Source organism: Arachis duranensis, chromosome 4 (assembly GCF_000817695.3).
Source record: "Arachis duranensis cultivar V14167 chromosome 4, aradu.V14167.gnm2.J7QH, whole genome shotgun sequence".
Classification (NCBI taxonomy): Eukaryota; Viridiplantae; Streptophyta; class Magnoliopsida; order Fabales; family Fabaceae; genus Arachis; species Arachis duranensis.
The window spans coordinates 97,036,657-97,058,167 of record NC_029775.3 but is presented as its reverse complement, the minus strand read 5'-3'; the positions used below and the strand labels follow the sequence as shown (position 1 = coordinate 97,058,167).

The following is a 21,511-nucleotide window of genomic DNA, read 5'->3' as shown; positions in this document are numbered from 1 at the left end:
ACATTATTTTTGGTGAATACTCTTGTCTTGAAAGTAATTTTCTAATTGATGATTTTTATTTTAATCTTTAGTATTATTTAAAACGGAAATAATTTTTTTTTAATTAATCTTATAAAATGTGATATCATATTACACATTATAGAAAATTTAAGTATGATAAGAAAAATGTAAAAAAAAAATTAAAAGTAAGAATCTTTTTGAAATCATTTATCACCAATTTGCTAACCCAGGATTTGTACGGCACTAAACAAAATTAATCATATTATTTATATATTAAAATTAATTATTAATATAAAATATATAACAACAACAAAGTCTTGTCTAATTAGATGAGGTCAGTTACATGAATCAAATGAGTTATTAAATTTTATTATATATTATATCTACAAAAAGATTATTTTTATATAGATAATGGTCTTTCTAAGTTTTTCTCTGCTTTCATCTCTTGTCTATTTTCTATTTCATTCACTCTTTTGACTAGGTACTTTGTCGTCTTCTTCTCACATGTCCAAACCACCTGAGACGTGATTCTAGTTCTATCATATTTTTCACAATAAGTGCTACTCCAATCCGTATGACCACTCATCTATCTCAATATTTTCATCTCTACCACCTTTTACTTATATTCATGCTTGTCTTTTGGTCGTCCAACATTTTGTACCACAAAGGATAGTCGGTTTGATAACAATACAATAAAATTTATTTTTAAGTTTTAAAAATACTTTAATATACAAATAATATTTTTGAAACAAAATTCATCATTTTTTTCGGTGTCCTGGTGATTAAAAGAAAAAGAAAAGAAAAAGAAAAACAACTAAACAAGAGAAAGAAAACACGATGTGCTCATGTGCAGAGTCAGAGACTAAGAAGTTATAGCATCAGCCATTCAGCCTCTTTCCTAAGTTCCATCTGAAGCGTCATTCGTTTCTTTTCTTTTCTCGTATGCGCTCTTTTCCCTTTGGCGCTTCCTCTTCAGTCTCCGCAAGTCCTCTTTCTCTTCGTCATTCGTATTACAAAAAATGTAAGAACAAAAAGATATATTTGTATTTTTCTTTTTATTTTTATTTTTCCTTTTCCTACCGAACTTCTTGATCATAAGCTTTGATTCTGCACTTCTGCATTTTCCCATGTCGCCTTAGGGTGTTTCTGAGACATTTCGTTAAACCCCATTTCTTCGGTTATGTATACGTATATAGCGTGTTTTCTTCTATTATTCTCTCTTATATCATGTTTTGCATAATGCGATGTTGAATTGTTAAAAGAAATGGAAGTTATTATTGTTTCTGGTTTGTACGAAGCAGTAATAGTATCGAACCTACATGCAACAGTGATGTTAAAGCTACATTGGGTGATTGTGCTTCTGTAATTAGTGTTGATTATTTTCATGGTTCTTGTGAATTGGAATATAGCGCAGGAAGTAGGATTACTGGGGCAAAAGATTCCCTTTGTTGCATTGCAGTTAACTGCTGAGCATTTCATATTTTTTCTTTTTTTTTTTTTTCCAAATAGAATTTGGATTTTCTACCAAATAAAATGGTGGAATTTGAATTCAATACTTTCATATTTGTTTGAACCTTGAAGTATATTTACTACGTATTTATACAATCAGCCTGTTCTTTTTTTGAATACATATTTCAAAGATTCTATGTTGCTACTTCAAAGATTATTATTTTTATTTATTATTCTTATTATTCTTATTATTATTTTGCTCCTTGTTGATGCGTTATGTGGAATTTTGGTAACTTAATTGCTATATTCTTTCAGTTCCTCTGCATATTGCCTATGAAATGATCTTAATCCTCTTATGCTAGGATGGGAGCAGGGAAGAAGGCTCAAAATTCTCAGTACAGGAGGCGGTCATCTTCGCTTTCAAATTCATCAGCCACTACTGTATTTGGCAGAAATTTGGAGAAGAATCAACTTGGAGGTGTTGTATTTGGGTGCAAGAATAATACAATTAGAGAATGTCTTTCTAAACAACTCTTTGGTCAGTGTTATTCATTTGATTTTCTTTGGTTTACAGCATTTGCCATAGGAAAAGGCTATTAGTAGTATGAATCTAGAAACAAATAGGTGTCATGTGACAATGATGATCAACATTTTAAAATTGAAGTTACTGAATGGTCACTGATATAGTTGACATGAGCTTCATATTGGAACTTATATTATCAACAGCATAAAAGTTGTCACTTAGCTTATGGTAATTTTTTTCCCATATTTTGAATTGAAGGTGGCAGTTGTTGCATTCGACTCATGGAAATTTTTATCTGTTTAAACAGGTTTACCAACTCAGCATTTCTCATATGTGAAGAATATTGAACCTGGGTTGCCGCTGTTTCTATTCAATTATAGCGACAGGAAACTTCATGGAATTTTCGAGGCGGCTAGCAATGGAAAGATGTCTATAGACCCTTACGGATGGACTGCTAATGGTTCGGAGAGAACACAATATCCTGCACAGGTATCACATGCTATAGAGTACTATTGTTCTGTTCAAGACAATTACATTCTGAAACAAGCCCTCATCTTCATACTTTTCTGCTATTAAGGTGCAAATTTGTGTTCGGCTTCAGTGCCAGCCACTGTCCGAGGATAAATTTAGACATGCAATTGCAGACAACTACTACAATAAAAACCTTTTCTGGTTTGAGCTGGACCATGCACAAACTAGCAAGCTGATTTCTTTGCTAACACCAACAGCAATTGTGCCTGGTAGCTCTGTCCCTCATCATATGCTGAATTTGGCAAATGTTTCTCAGCCGCCTCCATCATATGAAACTTTGAGGGAAAGTGAACAGTTCACGGTGCTTGAATCGGATGTGGAGCAATATACTCACGCCAGTGTGATATCAGAATCCGCTGAAAATGATTCTACTATAGATGAAGACATCCAGCCATTGGATACTCATTTAGGCATGCCGGAAGCAAAACAGGATGAGAAGAACCTCATATTTCTGAAACTAAAGCAGCTGTCTCTTAACAGTAAAAGACAAAATCTATCTTTGCCAGATTATGTAAATGATACCGCTGCTGCAAATAATATGTGTCCAATCGAAAAGGATAATTCTGAGGCACCAGCTGGTTTAGAGAAGAAAGTGGATCCTAGTCCTTCATTGGAATATCAATATGACATAACCCAGGTTGTTGAGGATATTTGATGGAAAATATTAAAAATATTATAAATTTTGTTCGTAAGCAACTAACTCGATATATGTTTTTTTTTAGTTGGTGCAAGAGGTCAAAGAACTGACAGCTTTCAAGAAAATGCAGACCGAGAGGAATAGTTACCTGGAGCAGAAACTGGTAGGGACTCTTTGCTATGTTGTAGATGCTATTCTTAATTATTTTTCTCAATTGCTTCTCTATTGGTATCATGTTAAATTGTATTGTTGATTTATTGGCATGCATAAATGTATAGTCTTCATACCAATTGACCAAGTATGTGGAACTTCTCAATCAACCTTATTTATAAATTCTTGTTGTGTACTTATCTCCATATTAAAATTTGAATCTCTGCTACTATTTGAAGTGGTTTGTTTCTGCCGCAGTGACTGCATCAATGAAATGGGGGGATAACAAATAAAACAAGATGGTTCTAAGTTTAAATACGTTCATTACTTTCTGTTTTTTGTTATTGTTTTTTATTATTATTATTATTATTATTATTATTATTATTATTATTATTATTATTATTATTATTATTATTTTGGCTCTTTCTCTTGTCATCTAATTCCATTAAGTTTGAGACTACACAATTTAAAATAGGTAAGTTTTCAAAGCAAACTGAACACAATATAAATGACTGTAAATAATGAATAGTTAGTTTGGTAATTTGAACAACATTTCTGAGTGGTATTGAATTAAGATAAATCATTGTATCATATCAGGCATAGCATGTTTCCCCATATTTATTGATCTATTTCTATCTGCCTTTTAGAAGGAGGCTTTGTCAGAAATTCAGCATCTAAGAGATCGTTGTACATTATTGGAATCTGCATCTAATGTTACGACACATGTTGAGAAGACATTAACCAAGTCATCTCGAGAGCTCCATCTAGACCACAAAGATTCATTGTTTCTAATAGGAGGCTTTGATGGAGAATCTTGGTTGCCTAGTATGGACATGTATTCTACTTCACAAAATGCTATCAAGTCTCTCAAGCCCATGAGCTCAATACGTTCATATGCTTCGGTCGTGCAGTTCAATGGTGATATTTATGTTTTTGGCGGTGGAAATGGTCTTGTTTGGTATGATACTGGTATGGGATCTTGTGATGGTTTTATTATTTATTTATTTTAACCAAGATGAAGTTCTGAGAAAGATTATTATCTTCCGTGTTTGTAGTTGAATCATATAACCCGATTCTTGACAACTGGACCTTGTGTCCTGCATTGAACCAGAAGAAAGGAAGCTTATCTGGAGCTGTTTTGGATAAGAAGATATTTGCTGTTGGTGGCGGCAATGGAGTTGACTGCTTTTCAGACGTTGAGATGCTAGATTTAGACATTGGACGATGGATCACTACACGCTCAATGCTAGAAAAGGTAAAGTGTTGCTGTCATATGGTAAATAGTTCAGGTCTTGATTGAGATTTAAGAGGTACAATTATAGATAAAGGTAAAACAACAGTTCTGAAGTCTTTATTTCCTTGATTTTTGAGGAATAAGATTCTTAACATAGGAGCTATAAACCGATATTTTACTAGGTGTTCCTTTTGTGTTTTGTCATTTGTGTTTGTGTGTGCGCAAGTTCAATTTGTTCAATTAAAGAGAGCTTAGATGTTTCGTTGATGGTTATTTAATGATATGGTTTCATATGCTGGGACTGGTAATTAGTGTTATCTACCTTAAAGGTCTAATACTTCTGTATTAGTTGCCTCTGTAATGTAATCAAATTTCTGCCTCACTTGACTCTCTTCTCCAAACATCACAGACACCAAATAATCAAGAGAGAGATCCATTTGTATTTTGTAGTGCTTTGAAAAGCCTATGAAAATACTGAACTTATTGCTTGAATGCATTTCTATATTCCAGAGATTTGCTCTTGCTGCTGTTGAACTCAACGGTGTGCTTTATGCTACTGGTGGATTTGATGGAAACGATTATTTGAAGTAAGATTTTGATATATTAAATAGTGTATACTCCCTCTGGTTCACAATATTTTTCACTTTACTCGTTCACATGCCAATTAAGGAACTCAAAATTCAGATTAAATTACAAAGTTGTTTAATATAAAATGTTTCATTGTTTATTGTGAGAATGACTAATATACCGAAATTGACAAATATTGTGAATCGCATTTAGTAAACTGTATCTGTTCTGACACGAGTGACACTTTGTAAATGCAGCTCTGCTGAAAGATTTGATCCCAGGGAACATTCTTGGTCCAAAATCCCAAGCATGAATACGAGGCGTGGCTGCCACTCATTAGTTGTTCTAAATGAAAAGCTGTGAGCTTGACTCCTCTTCTCTCTCTTGATGCATTAGGGATTACAATTTACATAAGTGTCCTCTGAGTGTTCTGTAATTTGACCATTTACAGAATAAAATTGTATAGATGACTGTCATTCTAATTGGAGATCAGTATCCTGTTCTGAATTTTCCATGCCCAGCTAATTAAGCTTCTTAATCCGTCTTCGCAGCTACACTCTAGGTGGCTTTGATGGAAGTGCAATGGTTCCGAGCCTTGAAGTGTTTGATCCCCGTCTTGGCACATGGATGATGGGAGAACCAATGAATCACCCTAGGGGTTACTTTGCTGCTGCAGTCATCCATGAATCTATTTTTGTGATTGGGGGAGTTAAATCTGGTGACAACATTGTAGATACGGTAATTCTAAATAACCATTTTGACCTCTGAAAGATTACAATTTTGACAAATTGATCCTTCAAAGATATTTTCTGTTTGACAAACTTAACAAATGTTCAGTCAATTCGCATATATACTTATATACATTTGGTTCTTTTTGTAAATACAGCGTATCTTTGGAGGTCATTTTGTCACTTGCATCTTTTGCTGATACAGTGATACCTTATGACAAGCCTAACGCCTATATATCCTTATGACTAAATGAATATACTTTACAGGTTGAGAATTATAAGGAAGGTCAGGGATGGCAAGAAACTTGCAGAACCTCGGTTGCGAAAAGGTGTTTCTTGTCCGCAATTGCCTGCGGTCATGAGTAAACAGAAGGATGTTCATAATCACCATTGCTTTTTGTAAAGTCACAGGATGAAGAGATTGTCTTTTCTGACTCTAAATCCTTCTCTATGTTGGCATTGCTTTTTCTGTTTACTTCAATGCCAATAATTCATAGAGCTAGTGATTGTTTCATGTAAGGTGCTTGTGGCCGAGGTTGTGTGTGCATAAATGGTTTAGTTTTACACTTAATGTGTATATAAATTTCATTGTTTGGTTAATTGTACAAGTCACCCATTTTTCATTTTTAATCAACTTAAAATGTGAAAAAGATGTTTTCAATCTCCTAATTCAATATATAGATTAATTACAATTATTAAAAAGCAAGCGTTACTACATTACTTGAGCACTTATTAGCTGCAGGATCCTCCTTTGTTGGTTATTGACCCTCAAAATTTGATTTCAACATTTTTTTTTGCAAATTAATTTCGAATAAAAAATAATTCAATTTCTGATATTTAATTTTAAAATATTAGATAAATTAATCTTTGATAAGCTAAAGATAATTGGCCATAACTTAGTTTTTATAAGACCCTCGAAAGATAAACTATTTTCTCTTCACATAGAAGTACCAGTTCACATTTTGGGCCCCCATGTGCCTGGACTGGAGTAACATTCTCAAACAAAGATTCTAAACCAATGCAAACCTTCAAGTTGAAAGAATCAAGTTCTGGGGTTCTGTAATATGGCACAGCATAAGAAATTTTTCTCACCTCTCCAGATACTTCAAAACTTTGCAAATCTAAGTAGACATGTTGTGTAAAGCCATCATTTATACACATTCTAACCCAGGCTCTGCAGTTGCTTGAAATGTTATGTATTGTTATGTCACATGGTATACTAGCAGTTAGTCCTGGTGCAAAGGGAAGAGGATAGTCAGGGCAATTGTTAGGAATACTTAGTTCTGCCCTTCTATGTCTGATTCCTTCCCGAATCATCAACCGCTTCGGGGAGAACAACTTTAGACAGTTATCAAATGCAAGTGAACTGCAGGAAGCTCCACCGTTGCTACTTTCACGTATTAAGCTCCCAAGTTCAGCTACAAAACCGGAAGCAACATCTGATCTCAATTTAAGGAATGACTCGGTGCGTAAGTATATGATCGTCATCCTCTTGAATATGAAATTGCGACTGCAGATTTCAGATCTGCAAAGCCTGAGGGTGTAAGTCAACAAAATTAGCTCCAGAACAGAGATTTCCTCTTCTGCAGAGAAACCTATAAAACGATTCATCAATTCTTTAGCCCTCCCGTCAAGCTTTTCCAACTTGTCTTCCAATTCAACCGTTCCAGAGACCACCTCCGTTTTTCGCACCAAGTGATCCCAGACTTCTACGACCAACTTTATTATTTTAAGATACAATAAAGCAAATGCTGAAGCATCAGCAGGAGCAGAAGAGTCAAATGTCAAAGATGTCAATTCTTCCTTCCAATGCCTACATCATTAATATCATCATCCCCCAAATGGGAAAATGACAAAAGGCAAGGTACAATATCAGGTATGTATTTCGAAAGATGTATACAGGCTGAATTAGACCATCAAAAGATTTAAACAGAAATCCATATTGTATAGAATCAGTTTAAGTAAAACTTGAAGCCCTCACAAAGATAGGCACCGAACCAGAAACCTTTCATCATACTAAGCACATACAAACAAAGCAAGATCCCACAATTGTGATGCTGATCACTGAAAGTGAAGACTCTACATGGATCTGAGTTCACTTGCACATTTTAAACAATATTGCAGGTAGTAAAACGCATCTTAAGGAACAAATGTTGGTAGCTATAAAACAGTTCTTACCTCAAGGAACATAGCACTTCGTTTGCAGAACAAGATTGTACCTTTGGCCATATATTAGGGAGCTTCACAAGGATGTAATTTATGTAGGTTAGAACAACACTATCATGCACTGGCCGCTTATGTTGGCCTACATCATTTGGCGGCTTCATTTCCAAAGCAACATTTTGAACATTGTATTTGGATAAAGGCAACTGTCCTTCCCCATTGTTGATAGTTATTTCAGAATGAATCATCTCATTGCCAGCAACATTTTGAACATCGTCTTTGGCCAAGGGATTCTGTCCTTCCCCATTACTAATATTTACTTCAGGTTGCACCATCGAGCTGCTTTTCTGAATAAGGTACTCCAAGAGGGTGTCCCGATTCATGACATCGCTAAAGGCGCAACAAATCCTACTTAAAAATGTAGCCGCAAAAGAAAATATTACTGGTGGTATAGGGCAAACATCTGCATTCAAGAATGGAGCAGATATAGATAGGACTAACAGAGCAGCCATCCTTGCACTATTAAATTCTCTATTTCCTTCAAAACTTGCTTCTACCTGTGAGGACAAAAGGATAATCAGTACCATTCTTTCAAGGACAATAGGTACTTTTTATTTCATTGGCAGGCCAACGTGCCAAATTTGTATATAGATATCTATGGCTAAATTACAGTCCGAGAAAGTATACCTCATCAGCGATTTCATTTGCAATTAAATCTACAAATTGCTTGTGATTTCGGCCAAGATGAGAGAGAACAGAAAATATATCAGCTTCATCCTAGTAAGAAAAAAGTTAAATGTCAAGCATAGGGAGAGCGCAACAGTAAAGAATTACTAAAATGGAGTTGTGTGCATAACTTGCTCCATAAATAATAATTTTTTTAAAAGAAAAAATTAGACCGATAATGACGAACAGAAATGGATATCGGCAGAAGAATATCAAGAGAAAAGTGAGAATGAACTTGAAGAACAATGTAGTTAACTCATGAATATCAATTGAAATTCAAAAATGTTATTTGCACACTAAAATCAGCTACCAAAATCAACCACCATGTATTTGAGAATAAATACATATATAATTTAGCTTATTTTCAATCTGCATTTTGTATTTCAATGTGTATTCTACACTGGTAGATGATTTTGGTGTACTCCTAGCATGATTGATTGAAATTATACCAGTGAAATGAATTTTTCATAAGCAATGAAATCAGAGTTTTATCTAGTCTATCATAGAACTAACTTGTATCTTGAAAATTGAATGAAGATGCATCACTATGCCATTTGGGAAAACATAAACATAATGAGATGGAAATAAAGCAAACCTGTGGATAGCTGTCTAAATTTTTTAGAAGAACATCCATAGTTGATTTGAACAACAAATGATTTCTTAGCTTCATTAGTCGAACTATTTTCCTGGCAGAAAATCTCACTTCACTACTATTGTCCTCTAGAACATCAAGAAACTGCAAAAGATAATTAAACACACAAATGATACCAATCACAAATTTTCTTAGGGTAATCTTTCTGCTTGAAAAAAACAACAGAAAGATTGTACTCATCTTGATACATCAACAAGGAGATTCAATTAATTACAAATAATGAATTTTAGGCTCCAAAATATATATAGGACATCAAGCAAAATGATTAAGGAAGGATGAGGAACAAACCTTAATACCTTATGCATGTAATTTTCCTGAAGCTCTAGACAATGATTGATTGCCATGTGATGCATAGTTTCTAAAGCTTGGAACCGAACTTCCACTTTATAATCATTCAAGACATCCATTAACAAGTTTAAGGCTGCATGAGCAAACTCAACTGAGAGTACCGTCAGGGTGCGTAAGGACTGGCATACAGACTTCCGGACCTTCAGTTTAAGCAGAAAATCAGTCATTCATTCATATATTAACACAAGGATAAAGCACCCAAGTCATGAAACTCAGTTCACAGTGGTCAGTTTTTTTTTTATTTATTTTAAAATTTTATTATTATGAACCTCTGAAAGCAAGGTACAATATATTACTTGGTAGTATGTTCTTGAAAGATACCTCAAAGAACTCATCCTCAACCCCATGAACTAGTGCACCAGCGACATTACTTGCAAGCAGCACAAATTGTTCAGTTGGGCTTTGATCCAAAACTAAAACCCTCTTTGACAAGCTTTGCATAAGAAGTTCCTTGGATACTATTTCCATCTTTCCAAGGCCATTAAAAACTTCAACCCTGACCTTCATGTTCATATCTCTCACCACAGAACAGAGCTACATTCACATGCAAAGAAATTTGATGTTAACATAACAAGCCAACAACTGCAATAACGGCTAGAAGTAGAAAACTAAAACAGATACTTAATATTAAAATTTAAATTTAAATTTCCAATCTCCTTTATATAGTAGGAAGTAAAAGACATATATATATGCTTGACAATAAAATAAAAATGAATAAATGAAAAGATGCAACATATGTATTTTATCCTAAATTTCTTTCATCCTGTGATTGTAAAGGAGGTACTTACAACTCGAACAGCAGAGATCCTCACGCAATCTTCGTTATCACTTAGAAGCTGAACACCACGCTCATAGCAACCTTTCACCAAGCTTACCTCCTCAAAAACTGCACACTCTCCCAACCGAACCAATGCTTCCAATGCTTCCTCCCTCAAACATGGGTAAGGCTCCTTTGTCATCCCCATCAGAACCGGGTACAACAACTCGGGTCGAACCATGACCCGGCAACCTGAATTCCTCACCATCCAAAGCCTCACCGGAAACGATGCCGCCAGGCATATCGACGTGAAGAGAGAGTCGTCAACCTCCATGGGCCTCTCCGAGATGTTGACAAGTGCATCTAGGTACTCAATGGTGAGTTGACTCGGCGGGTCGGTGAGTTGAGGCAACATGGATTGGAGCGAGTCAAGGGCGAGTTGGGCAAGGGAAGGGTGGTGGGAAGAGAGGTCAGCTATGAGCTTGAGGATTTGGCTGTGGTGTGATTCTGGAGAATGGAGGAGGGAGTGGATTAGGGTTTTGAAGATTGATGAAACCGTGCTTTTTGGTGTTGAAGGGTTTAGAATTTCGTTCATCATTGAAGTGAAGGTCTGCATGGAAATTGGTTGTATGGATTCTGGTGTGTTGTTCTGTAGGAAAAAACACAAAAAGAGAAAATTTACCGAGCAACATAACGTTTGGTGCAAAATTAGGACAAAGTAAAATATATGGCACAAAAATATGACGTTTCAAATGGTAGAGACAAAATTGAGACTTGTCCTAAACATTAGGAACGAAAATAGTAGTTTACCCTAAAAAAAATATGAGAACTAGAATCATATATAATCTAGCAGAAGATAGGAATAAATGCATAGCTAAAAAGTTATGTTGAATGAGAAAGAGATAACATAATCTATGTTGAATTGATGTTTTCTGTTAGGGAAGAAATGGAGCTACCACCCAAAGTCACATCTGACATGAATTTGATGCTATTATCAACAAGTTTTCGATCAAATGTAACTAAGAGATCATTATAGCCAATATCATATTAGAGAGACAATTCTGAAATTTGTGTTTCCAATCAATAGGAATGATTTTAGTCTTAAATCTTAAGGGTTTAAATTAAAAATAGACTCTCCTAAACTAGATGACCCTTTACACTTTATTATATATAAGAAGACCATCACTTTCTCAAGATAAACACTTTTATTATCTGGTTTAATGAATAAATTACGCTAAAAGGCATGGCAAGAAGAACCATCCAGCACCCTTAACAGCACACAGATAAATAGAAGAAAACTTGATATGTTTTCATGGACTGATCAGCAGCCTCCTTTCTCTCATCACCACACTTGAATTTGGCCAGATACTGATAATAGTCGCCCTTCCTGCAAATAACAAAGCAAAAACAGTGAAAGTCCAAATTCCTCAAACAGAAAGACATCAGAGAGAATGAAAAGAGAGAACGATATCCCGTGCATCTTATTGAAGTAAACACTAGGTTGGCCACCAGAACAAGAAGGAACAAGGTGTTAATAATAACAGTCATGATATCTGCGCAGATATTAGACAACTCAGATTCAACTTTGTTCCTACACTTTTTAATCATATAGTAGCCACAGTCAATATTTTAAGTTCAAAGAGACACTAATTTTTATTCCTCATATGAAGTGTGTACACTACACAAATCAGTTGCGAGTTCCCAATAATGTAATCTATCCAAAATGACTACTGTCATTATTTATGCAAGAGTGATTCTAATTCTACGTTGTTGACTTGTTATAATTTCATTGTACAGAATTACAGATTAAACCACAGCAAAATGAATGCCAAGAAATTCCAGATATATTAATGAGCAAAATAAAGTCACAATGGTAGTACCCATTGCAAAGAAGACCAATGACAGTTATGTAGGTACCTAAATAAGAAGTCATTTTGAACAGCGTAGAGAAGAGGGGTTATGCATAACTTGTAGATCAAAATTTACTTCAGTGATAATTCTAATTTTAACACAAGATGGCAATTTTAAAATCTTCTCTGAAATTGATTCACTCTAACTAAAATGAATAAATAAAAGAAATTTTGTAGCTATCAAAAGAAAAAGAAAAAGGCAAATACAAATCTACACTTTTCTCCAGTTTTTTCAAGCCATGTCCCGTCAAAATTCTAGAGCGCATGCTATGCTAACCCACAAGAAATACCAAACAAACAACACATACCCACAAACCCCCAAGAACCCAAATTCCAAGTCAACAGATTCTTGAGAAGGCACAGAAAACATCATACACAGAACAAGGGTGAAGTGGTGGATGCAGTATGGTGGTGGTGCAACTCAAAGGGTTGTATGGCAGAGAAGACACCCATGACAGCAACGGAAGTAACCTCATCAGTCAAACAAAGCACTGGTTGATGAAGGCAGGGGAGGAAACAGGACCTTCGAACTTGGCGGTGTCCTTCCTCCAGTGGCGGCGGCAGCGGCGTGAGTGTCAGAGAGAATTTAACAATGATACGTTATGGGCCATTTGAGACAACCGGAGTATCAATTTGAGAGAAATTGGGAATTAGGGTTTCGTAGGAGAATGGGCAAGGAGGAGAGAGAACAGAGAGTGAGTTGCCAGTAACTGAGGCTGACAATGGAAGAAATACATAAAGGGTAGGTAAATCCAAATCTTTTGATGAACAAATTGTCTTTTGACTTTTGAGACTGACACTGGCAAGGCATGAAAATTTAATTCTTATTATAATGTCATGGTTATACTAAATATATTAAATAAAGGTAGTTAATATTGCAATCAAAGTTGTCAAACTCGCAAGTCTAAATAAACTCGTAGAACTCACCTAAACTCAATTCCTAGACTCATACGAGTTTACTTGTTATGAAATACTCTTTTAGTGCGTAAGATATATATCATAGAAATTTTACTCAAATATAAGCATTCTAGGTTGACAATTTCACCACAAAGCACATAATAAATCAAATTCGTAGTGGAAGTTACAACAAATATCTTCAAATATTCATAATTAAGCTCTCTAAGTTCCAATTTAAATATAACAGACAATCAAAGCATCAAATCCTAGAATTAATTAAAACACCAAATTGTGCCCCTGAGCCATCATTCTCCTACATTCTGAAATATCAACCAACCAAATCAGAATCATTCAACAGCCACAACTGAAAATTGATGCTCTAAACAACCATAATAATCAACAATATCAAATTACTAACAAGAAACAACCAGAAACAGTTCAAAATTGAACAAACTATTAACAGCGTAAATAAGTAACAGACTAACAATCATAACAAAACACTTAACCATTTTGTCTTCGTTTACTGATTTCAACAAGTCTAAGCACAAAACATACAGCTTCTTTGTATCGTAACTGTCAGCGAGAAAATGCAGTTATACCTTTCTGAAACCATGATCGCCAGACAGTATGCCGTAGATGTTGCACATGTCTTTCTAAGAGCTCATTGACGGTGTGCATTTGAGATATTAGAGGTCCTGATAAATCAACCGTGTCTCCCTAATCCTGTGAACTCTAATGAAAAGTAAATGAGAGTCTCAGCAATGATGCATAAACTGCACTGAACTAAAACAAAATAATACTTGATTCATTTATGCACTTAAGAAAAATAAAATTTCTCTTTGAAATTCAAATTTCATATACATCAGATACTATGAATCACCTTATCACCATATATGAAAACAGAACAACATAATGTAATATCTCAATCACATACTTTTATCCCTTTGCATGTGATATCTAATTTTTAATAATGTTATCAATGAAGCTGGAAAGAAAGTAACTTACCAATTAGAAGATACACTTAATGCCTTATGTTACCTTGTGGACATTGACACTTCAATTACATTACAAATCAATCAATTTAAGATGTATCAACAGAAAAGAAATAGCTAGAATTTTCTCCCAATCACAAAAGAGCTTTCCATTTTTAAAGCTCCGCTTCTTTTTCTCCCCCTCTTTGAATTTAATTATCAACCAAATCAGTGAGCATCATAGTGCAGAGTAAAAACATTGCAAAAACATAATTAATAGGAATAACAAATAATCAGAAATAGGTCCTTATGCAAGGGTCAGGGTTTAAATATATTAAGCTAATCATAATTCGCAGCCAAATAGGTGTTACCAAATGGAGCAGGGAACAGGAAGCGAATAGAATGCAACTAGAAGACGAGTAGCACATGAGCAGTGACGAAAATGTAAATTTGAAGCCGTCGAGCACAGAGGTTTTCATGTAGAGTAGGCATATCTTTAACTAAATTTGAAGACACTGATTAGTGGAGCCGTTTTTGATAGAGAGTCGGAATGAAGTGCCTTTTATCTATAAAGACTTCTACATATTTTTCATGCACCCTCAACCTCTCATCCTTAATGTTTGTCAGCAAAACACAAATGCAGCATGGTGACATATACACGACAATTAGGAAACTTGGGTTTCATAATAAGGTGCCATAATTGTCATAGGTTCTCAACTGTTTAAATCTTGACGGGAAACCTTAACACCATTTCATCTCAAACACAGATTCATGGGAAGTGATAAGAAAGGAACGGTTCTGAAGATGCAATAAGTTAGGTATATAATGAAGCAAGTTGATTCTAAATTGGGTGTCCCATGTCCACAAAAATTGCCCCTGAATTGACTCATGCACTTTCACACTTGTTTGTAATCATCACTACATGTTCTACCAGATGATGAAATATTTAAATTAAACTAAACTACACTAATATTTTGCTTCAACAATTTTCCTACTTAGTAGTATGAAAGTTCCACTGATTAAGCATTAAAGGGAAACATTTGGTACAGTATGCTGAGTGCCTCAAAATTCAAATAATTGAACTAGCTGGATAACACAAGCATTTACCATTCAATTAGGATAAAAGTATATCTGAACCTGATTAAAATATGATATATACAAAATTCCACATACATGACATTATATATTTCATATATATTGCATAAAAGATAAGTTTCAGATAAATAAGGCTTCAAACCAATTTTCCAAAGCTATATATGCCATTCAAACCGAAAAGTACGTGCTCAAAGTACATGATTTCCGTTAAGTACATCTTCAATATAATTATCATTAAAAAATATTAAGAAACAGCTGACTTCCATCGGATGGAGATTAACCAATAATGCGTAGTATTTTTTTTATCAAGTCTTCGTCTGCATCATCATCGTTATACAAAATACAAATGACCAACTCCATAAGGAACTATAACTTTTGATTAGATTATACACTTAGGACTCATCATTGTATGCATGACAAAAAATACACCAGAACATGAGCAATTAGTCTTGGATCAATTGTTCATCACAATACTAAAGAAATGACAGCATCCATAACAATATACACACATCATATTATGCAAAACATAAAATCCAGAAAAGAAACACCGGATAAAACTGAAACAATTCATATAAATTGCATTGCTGCACAAATATCATCAAAATCAAAACCAGGTTTCATCCATAACATAAAATTTATGTTAAAGAGGCATCAAGCTTAGCTTTGCTTGATTGAAAGCTCAGTATTGCACATTAGGAAACAAGGTGCTAAAAGAATCTTGCAACTCTCTAAGGGAACCTTTGAATGCCATTTTACGATATTCTGCAGATGAATTGGTGATGCGTTTTCATGATGAGAAAAGAGGGGATAGTGAGATAACAGTAAAACGCAACAAATAAACACTTCTTTAGATGGCAATTTGGCTCAGTAGACATTTAGCTGAAGCATAATTGCATAAATAGTCCAAATAATGAAAAACGAAAAAGACATGCAAATATAACACTCTAGAATAGAATTGAGAATTGTCGTATAGCACAAAAAGGCCTCTTCTCTCTTAGAGTGCAGCAGAAACAACCTCTTCTTATGCAGCCACTAAAAAAGGTAAAATGGAAAACGAAGTCACTAAAGACAGAAAATAAAGAACATAAAAAAAAAGTCTTACCCAAGACATGAGGAAACAAATCTCAAAGTAACTACCTAAAACAAACTCACTGAACTCACGGGATTTACAACAAAGCAATGCTTATTCCATAATAATCAAATTTCAAATCGTACCATAACTAGACCACATTTACCTCTCTGGTTTAAATTCCAAATTCTATATTTTCACAGAAATTCAAGTGTTAAACTCCAAGTGGCATGTTGCCTACCTTTGTTCTACAGGACTAACTAAAATATTTTCACAGAAATTCATTGGCATACATATTTCATTCTACAGGACTCCATATTTTTTCTAATTATAGTATCAACAGTACTGTATTAATTTTATCAGAAACATGATTAAAATTCAGCGATGATTTACAACAAAATGGCAAATTAATTAATTAGTTAAAGAAGAAGGCAGGAAGCTGTGAACTAAGGAACACAGGAGAAGGCAAGGACTCACCACGGCGACGAGACCGGCGAGAAGGCGGAGACGGCGAGGCCAAGAAGCAAGAAGATGACGACGTCCAAACAAGGGGCGAGTTGCTGGCTGCTTCTGCTTCTGCTTCTGCTTGACTGAGCCGGCGATGACGAGGCCAAGAAGGCGGCGACACAGACGCCGGAGACGGAATGATTGAGCTGAGCTGCTGGCTGCTTCGGGTGAGTGTTGGCCGTTGTGGGCTGTGAGCGGAGTGAATGAAGAAGACAGATAGTTTGAGAGACAGAGAGACGGAGTGTGAGAGATTGATGAGCTGAATAGCTGATGAGAAGGACGAGTGAGGACTGAGGACTGACGAGTAAAATCAGGGTTTGGAGTTTTGGCATGAAACAACGTTCGTTTATCCTTTTAAAAAATTATTAATCATGAACCAATTCAGGTTTTCGAAACCCATCGGGTCCCGGGTTTTATGAAAACGGACGGGTTAAATCGAGTTCCAACGGATTTGATCATTTGATGAATGGACGATCCGAAATAATAGGGTTGCTGGGTTTTCAATCAAACCAAGTGGGTCAAATCCGGTTTGATTACTGTGATCAGCTGAACTATTAAAAACAAAAATAAGAAAAATGAAAATTTAGAACGGGAAGAGTTTGTGTTTGGCGGGAGAGGTAAAATACCAAAATGGCAAAATCTCACCCGATTCTTTATTTAATTTTTTTTATAATGATAAACATATTCTCAAAATATTTTGAAACGCGATAAAATTATATAATATTAATTAAATATATTTTTTAAAATATTTTAGAAATTAGATTTTATAATTTTTACGAATATGATTAAAAAATAAGTCAATTTTATTCTTAAAAATTAGTAATTTTACACTAAGTATATTTTTTTGTGATTTTTTTTATCAATGATTAAGAATATTTTTTAAAAATAAAAAATTTTAGAGATTGAATTTTTATCCAATATTTTGTATGTACTTTTTAAATAGTTATCTAAATATTCTTACAAAATTTTAGATCAAATACATAAATAGTTTGCTAAATCTTTATAAAAATAATATTTTTTGTTATTTTTGTTGTGTTTATAATTTTTTAAAGATATTTTTGTCATTATCAAACATGATAGTTATTTTTGTCTATGTTTCAAAAGATCATATGTGAATTTAATACTTTACCCAAAACATAAAATATTAGGAGATATTTGTGAGGTGTACCTAAAAAATAAAAAAAAATTTAAAGACACTTATAAAGAGTTGTCCTTGAAAAAAAAAAAATTTGTTCATTAATATTATAAAAAGACAATATAAAAAAGACATAGACTATTAATAAAGGGTCCATCTAGTGTACAGATGGATGTATACAGATTTTTGTCTTTTTATGATTTAAAAGCGTATCACTAAAAGTGTTGCTTAAAGAGAAAGTGTTATCCTTAATCGTTAACTTGGCTCTAATACCAATTTTTAAAATGTAATTTCTTTTTCAAAATTTCTATTAACTCTTCATATTTTGTTTCGAATAAAATCTTTTATCTGTTTGTCTTTTTCTTTAATATAATTTTTCAAATCCTCCAAAACTTCTTTTATTTCTACACTTTCTGTTGTTTCTAAATATCTTTTTAATTTTTCAACTTCATTTTCCATTTTTTCTTTCAACAGCTTTAATTCTTTTAGATCATAATATGGTGTTCCAAACATTTATAAATTTTTTAAGTTTAGCTCCAACTTATTTATATTTATTCTTATTTCTATCCTTTTTATTATAAGGTCATTAATTTCGAACTGAAGATTATTTAATTCCCTTTTATACTCCTTTATTTTACTTTTTAATTTTTTTGCCCTTTTTCTTTTTATTTTGTTTTCTGGTCTTTCGATCTTTGTATACTTCATTATTTATCTTAGAATTTTCTTCAAATTCTATTATCGATTCATCACTATTTTCTAGAGATTCTATTAATTTTTCTAACTCTTCAACTTCTCCTTTCAATTTGTCATAGATTATTTTTAGAACTTCAAATGCTCTTTGATTTATTTTAGAAAACTGTAAATAATTCAACCGATTTTCTCTTTCAAAGAGCTCTTGTTTCTTGTCTTAATAGGTTACATATATTTTCTCTTTATTTATTGTCATAACTTAGTGTTTAGGGTGTCATTTAATTTTTCGACCTTTTTTGTTAATTCTTTTATTTCAGAATTTTCTTCTTTAATCTTTAACTTAGATAAACTTAAAGGGCTATTAATTTTGGATTCTCTTATTTGAAAATTCGATGAAACTAATTTTCCTGATGGTTCTTTTAGTAAAAGAACTGGGTTTTCAATAGCTTTATATTTTGGTATTTCTGTTTTTACAATTTTCTGAAATAATTCATCGACATAAATTCTTTCTCTGTTTTTAAATATTATACTATGATGGCTATTTGTTAAAGCATAATTTATTGCATATGTAATTGAAAATGGTTCATCGTCTTGTTCCATTAGATTCTTTCTGTGAAATTTATAAGCCAAACTTATAGATCTTCCAAGATTTTCAGTTGATAAAGGTATAGCATATCCAAGATGGGCATTGAATTTAACATTTACGTTTGCCAAGTTTCCATAAACAATTCCAATTATTTGATCTATTGGGTCATCAGTAATTCTTTTGTCACAGATTGCTAAGCTTATTGGTGAATTAATTCCTTTCATATATGTAGATTTGATTAAGACTTGTATAGTACTAATATGAATCCATCTAATTTTAGATCTTTTTTGTTGATCCTTAATTTTTTCAATCTGTTTCCCAATTCTTCATCATTTATCAAAGCTATTTCAAGTTCTCCATTGGCGGATTTTATCTTTATAGGGGCTTCAAGCTGAATTTTTCCATAGTATATTATATTTTTTCTATTAAAAACTTCTTTTAAAATATTTTGTTTATTAAAATTTTCATTTGATTTGAGATTTAATTCTGTTTTTAGAACAGCCTGTTTTTCATTATCTAATAAAGCAGTTAATCTATAATAATCAGATTCTTCCGTTAATTCTAATCTTTCTAAATAATTCATAACTAAGAGATTAGGATAAAGGCGTACCTTTCTGGAGAAAAACTTCCTTTATTTAGTATATTTTACATAAGATGTTTTTATCTCCAGAGGGAAGATTGTAGATACTAACTCCAGAGGGGAGTTTAGAATTGGTTTTTCCTAAGGGAATTCTTCCTCAAACTATAGAATCGCCTCGGCAGCTTCCTCCTTGCTCTCCTAGCATATGAGTACTCTTAGCCTCCTGCTTTTTATTGTTTGATGATTTCTACAATTGCCTAAGCAACCTATTTATAATGGTTGGGTCTGATGGACAATTCCCATCCTTACCCTTCTTATGACGTCATTGCTTACGTCATTGTTTATTATCTTGCACCAGCTACATTGTTGGTGCTCTATGACCTAAGCGCTTACGTCACTATGCAATGATGTTGAGAGATGCTTCAGATGTGCTGTCCTCCTCTTTCATTATGTGACCTTCAGATGCGTTGTCTTCTTCCTTTATCATGTGGGTTGATTCCGTTTCATTATTGCTTTCTTCAGATAACTCTAAGACACATAGCTGGCACTTGTGGTCTTCTCTGTCTTTTATCAAATAGCAGAGATTCCTCTTTATCCCTTCGGGGAGCTTTTCTAAGAGTCTAGATAAGTTGTAGAATGCTGATTCAAATTCTACTAAGAGTCTCATCTCTCTTTCTTCAATTTCATTCCTTTTACTGGACACAAGCAAAGTATTTCTGCTTTTATAATTGATTCTTTTGTGAGATTCCCTTGTTATCTTTTGAGTTCTTTCGAAGACCCTTGCTAGTGTGCCGGCTAGTCTTCCTTCATGATTGTAGATTGTTAAATCTTGAACTTGATCAATTGGTTGAAAATTTCCTGGGAAGACGGACATGAATATTACTTGGTGTGCTGGAACCAAGCATTCTTCTTCTTCATTAAAAATAGGTTGACTATTCGTAAATTTTAGGGATATATCCCTTGGATTTACGTTGTCAATCATATTTTTAAATCTCTTTACTGCATTAACGAATCCTGCAGGAAACTCACTAATAATTTTCAAATCATTAAAAATTAAAATTGTATCAATTAATCCATACTGGAAAAACTGATAGGTGTCAGATGGGAAAGCTTCTGGAAATATAACTAGCTTTGTTAACTGTTCTTTGGCAATAGGATAATATCCCAAGATTGCCCTTTTTTCTTCAGTCCAATTTAGGACTATGTTAAGGGTTTCTCTGAGATTTGATCTACAGACCCTTTTCTTTTCCTTGATTTCAGCCCTTGTAAGAATGTTTCTTATTATTCCTGTTCTCTGGGTTTGAATTGGAGCTTTATCTGCTCTTTTTAGGGTTTGCTCTGGATGAAGAGCTTCATATTCTCTGAAAGATTCCTTTACTTCTTTCAGTGTTAAAAACCCTCCTTTATGAATTATCCTTGATTGATGTGTAAATGGTGCTGCTTTTTCCCAGGCATCATATACTCCTTTCATGGGGCTATTATAAATTACATAATATTTTTTATCTTGGGTGGATTTTTTTATGATTTCAGCAATTGTTTTATTTTCTGGAAGTTTTTCTTCACCTGATTTGTCCACCACACTTAGCTGGCTGAACTCTGATGGTTT

General features: G+C 33.8%; 2 protein-coding genes across 3 annotated transcripts; one reads left to right on the top strand and one right to left on the bottom strand.

Moving 5' to 3' along the window:
• Window positions 1–834: 834 nt before the first annotated feature.
• On the top strand, window positions 835–6,571 carry LOC107485077 (uncharacterized). Of its 2 annotated transcripts, none has more exons than XM_016105604.3 (11): window positions 835–1,021; window positions 1,812–1,987; window positions 2,280–2,461; window positions 2,550–3,140; window positions 3,226–3,303; window positions 3,938–4,259; window positions 4,346–4,545; window positions 5,035–5,111; window positions 5,349–5,450; window positions 5,643–5,829; window positions 6,087–6,571. In XM_016105604.3, coding segments are annotated over exons 1-11 (2,016 nt in total). In that variant the 5' UTR covers window positions 835–1,019; the 3' UTR covers window positions 6,186–6,571. The 2 variants fall into 2 exon arrangements, with proteins under 2 accessions (XP_015961090.1, XP_020996323.1); XM_021140664.2 differs by having other exon boundaries at window positions 1,765–1,987.
• A 133-nt stretch (window positions 6,572–6,704) lies between these two features.
• Window positions 6,705–17,238, bottom strand: LOC107485062 (protein SIEL). Its single transcript, XM_052260614.1, has 10 exons — window positions 16,885–17,238; window positions 13,872–14,004; window positions 11,669–11,852; window positions 10,491–11,114; window positions 10,030–10,242; window positions 9,657–9,848; window positions 9,304–9,444; window positions 8,670–8,759; window positions 7,998–8,539; window positions 6,705–7,632 (listed from the first exon to the last, which is right to left on the bottom strand). The coding sequence occupies exons 3-10, from the start codon at window positions 11,723–11,725 to the stop codon at window positions 6,723–6,725; spliced, it is 2,769 nt and encodes a 922-aa protein (XP_052116574.1). The 5' UTR covers window positions 11,726–11,852; window positions 13,872–14,004; window positions 16,885–17,238; the 3' UTR covers window positions 6,705–6,722.
• Window positions 17,239–21,511: the final 4,273 nt, after the last annotated feature.

Bases quoted from the DNA above. Each gene is read 5' to 3' on its own strand.
- LOC107485062 (XM_052260614.1), bottom strand. From the start codon at position 11,725: ATGGTTCTTCTTGCCATGCCTTTTAGCGTAATTTATTCATTAAACCAG. The intron at 11,115-11,668 runs GTGTTTATCTTG...TTTTTCCTACAG, and splicing joins CATTAAACCAGATAATAAAA to AACAACACACCAGAATCCAT. The intron at 9,849-10,029 runs GTATCTTTCAAG...CTTAAACTGAAG, and splicing joins TTGAGGATGAGTTCTTTGAG to GTCCGGAAGTCTGTATGCCA.
- LOC107485077 (XM_016105604.3), top strand. The intron at 3,304-3,937 runs GTAGGGACTCTT...TCTGCCTTTTAG, and splicing joins GTTACCTGGAGCAGAAACTG to AAGGAGGCTTTGTCAGAAAT. The intron at 5,830-6,086 runs GTAATTCTAAAT...TATACTTTACAG, and splicing joins GTGACAACATTGTAGATACG to GTTGAGAATTATAAGGAAGG.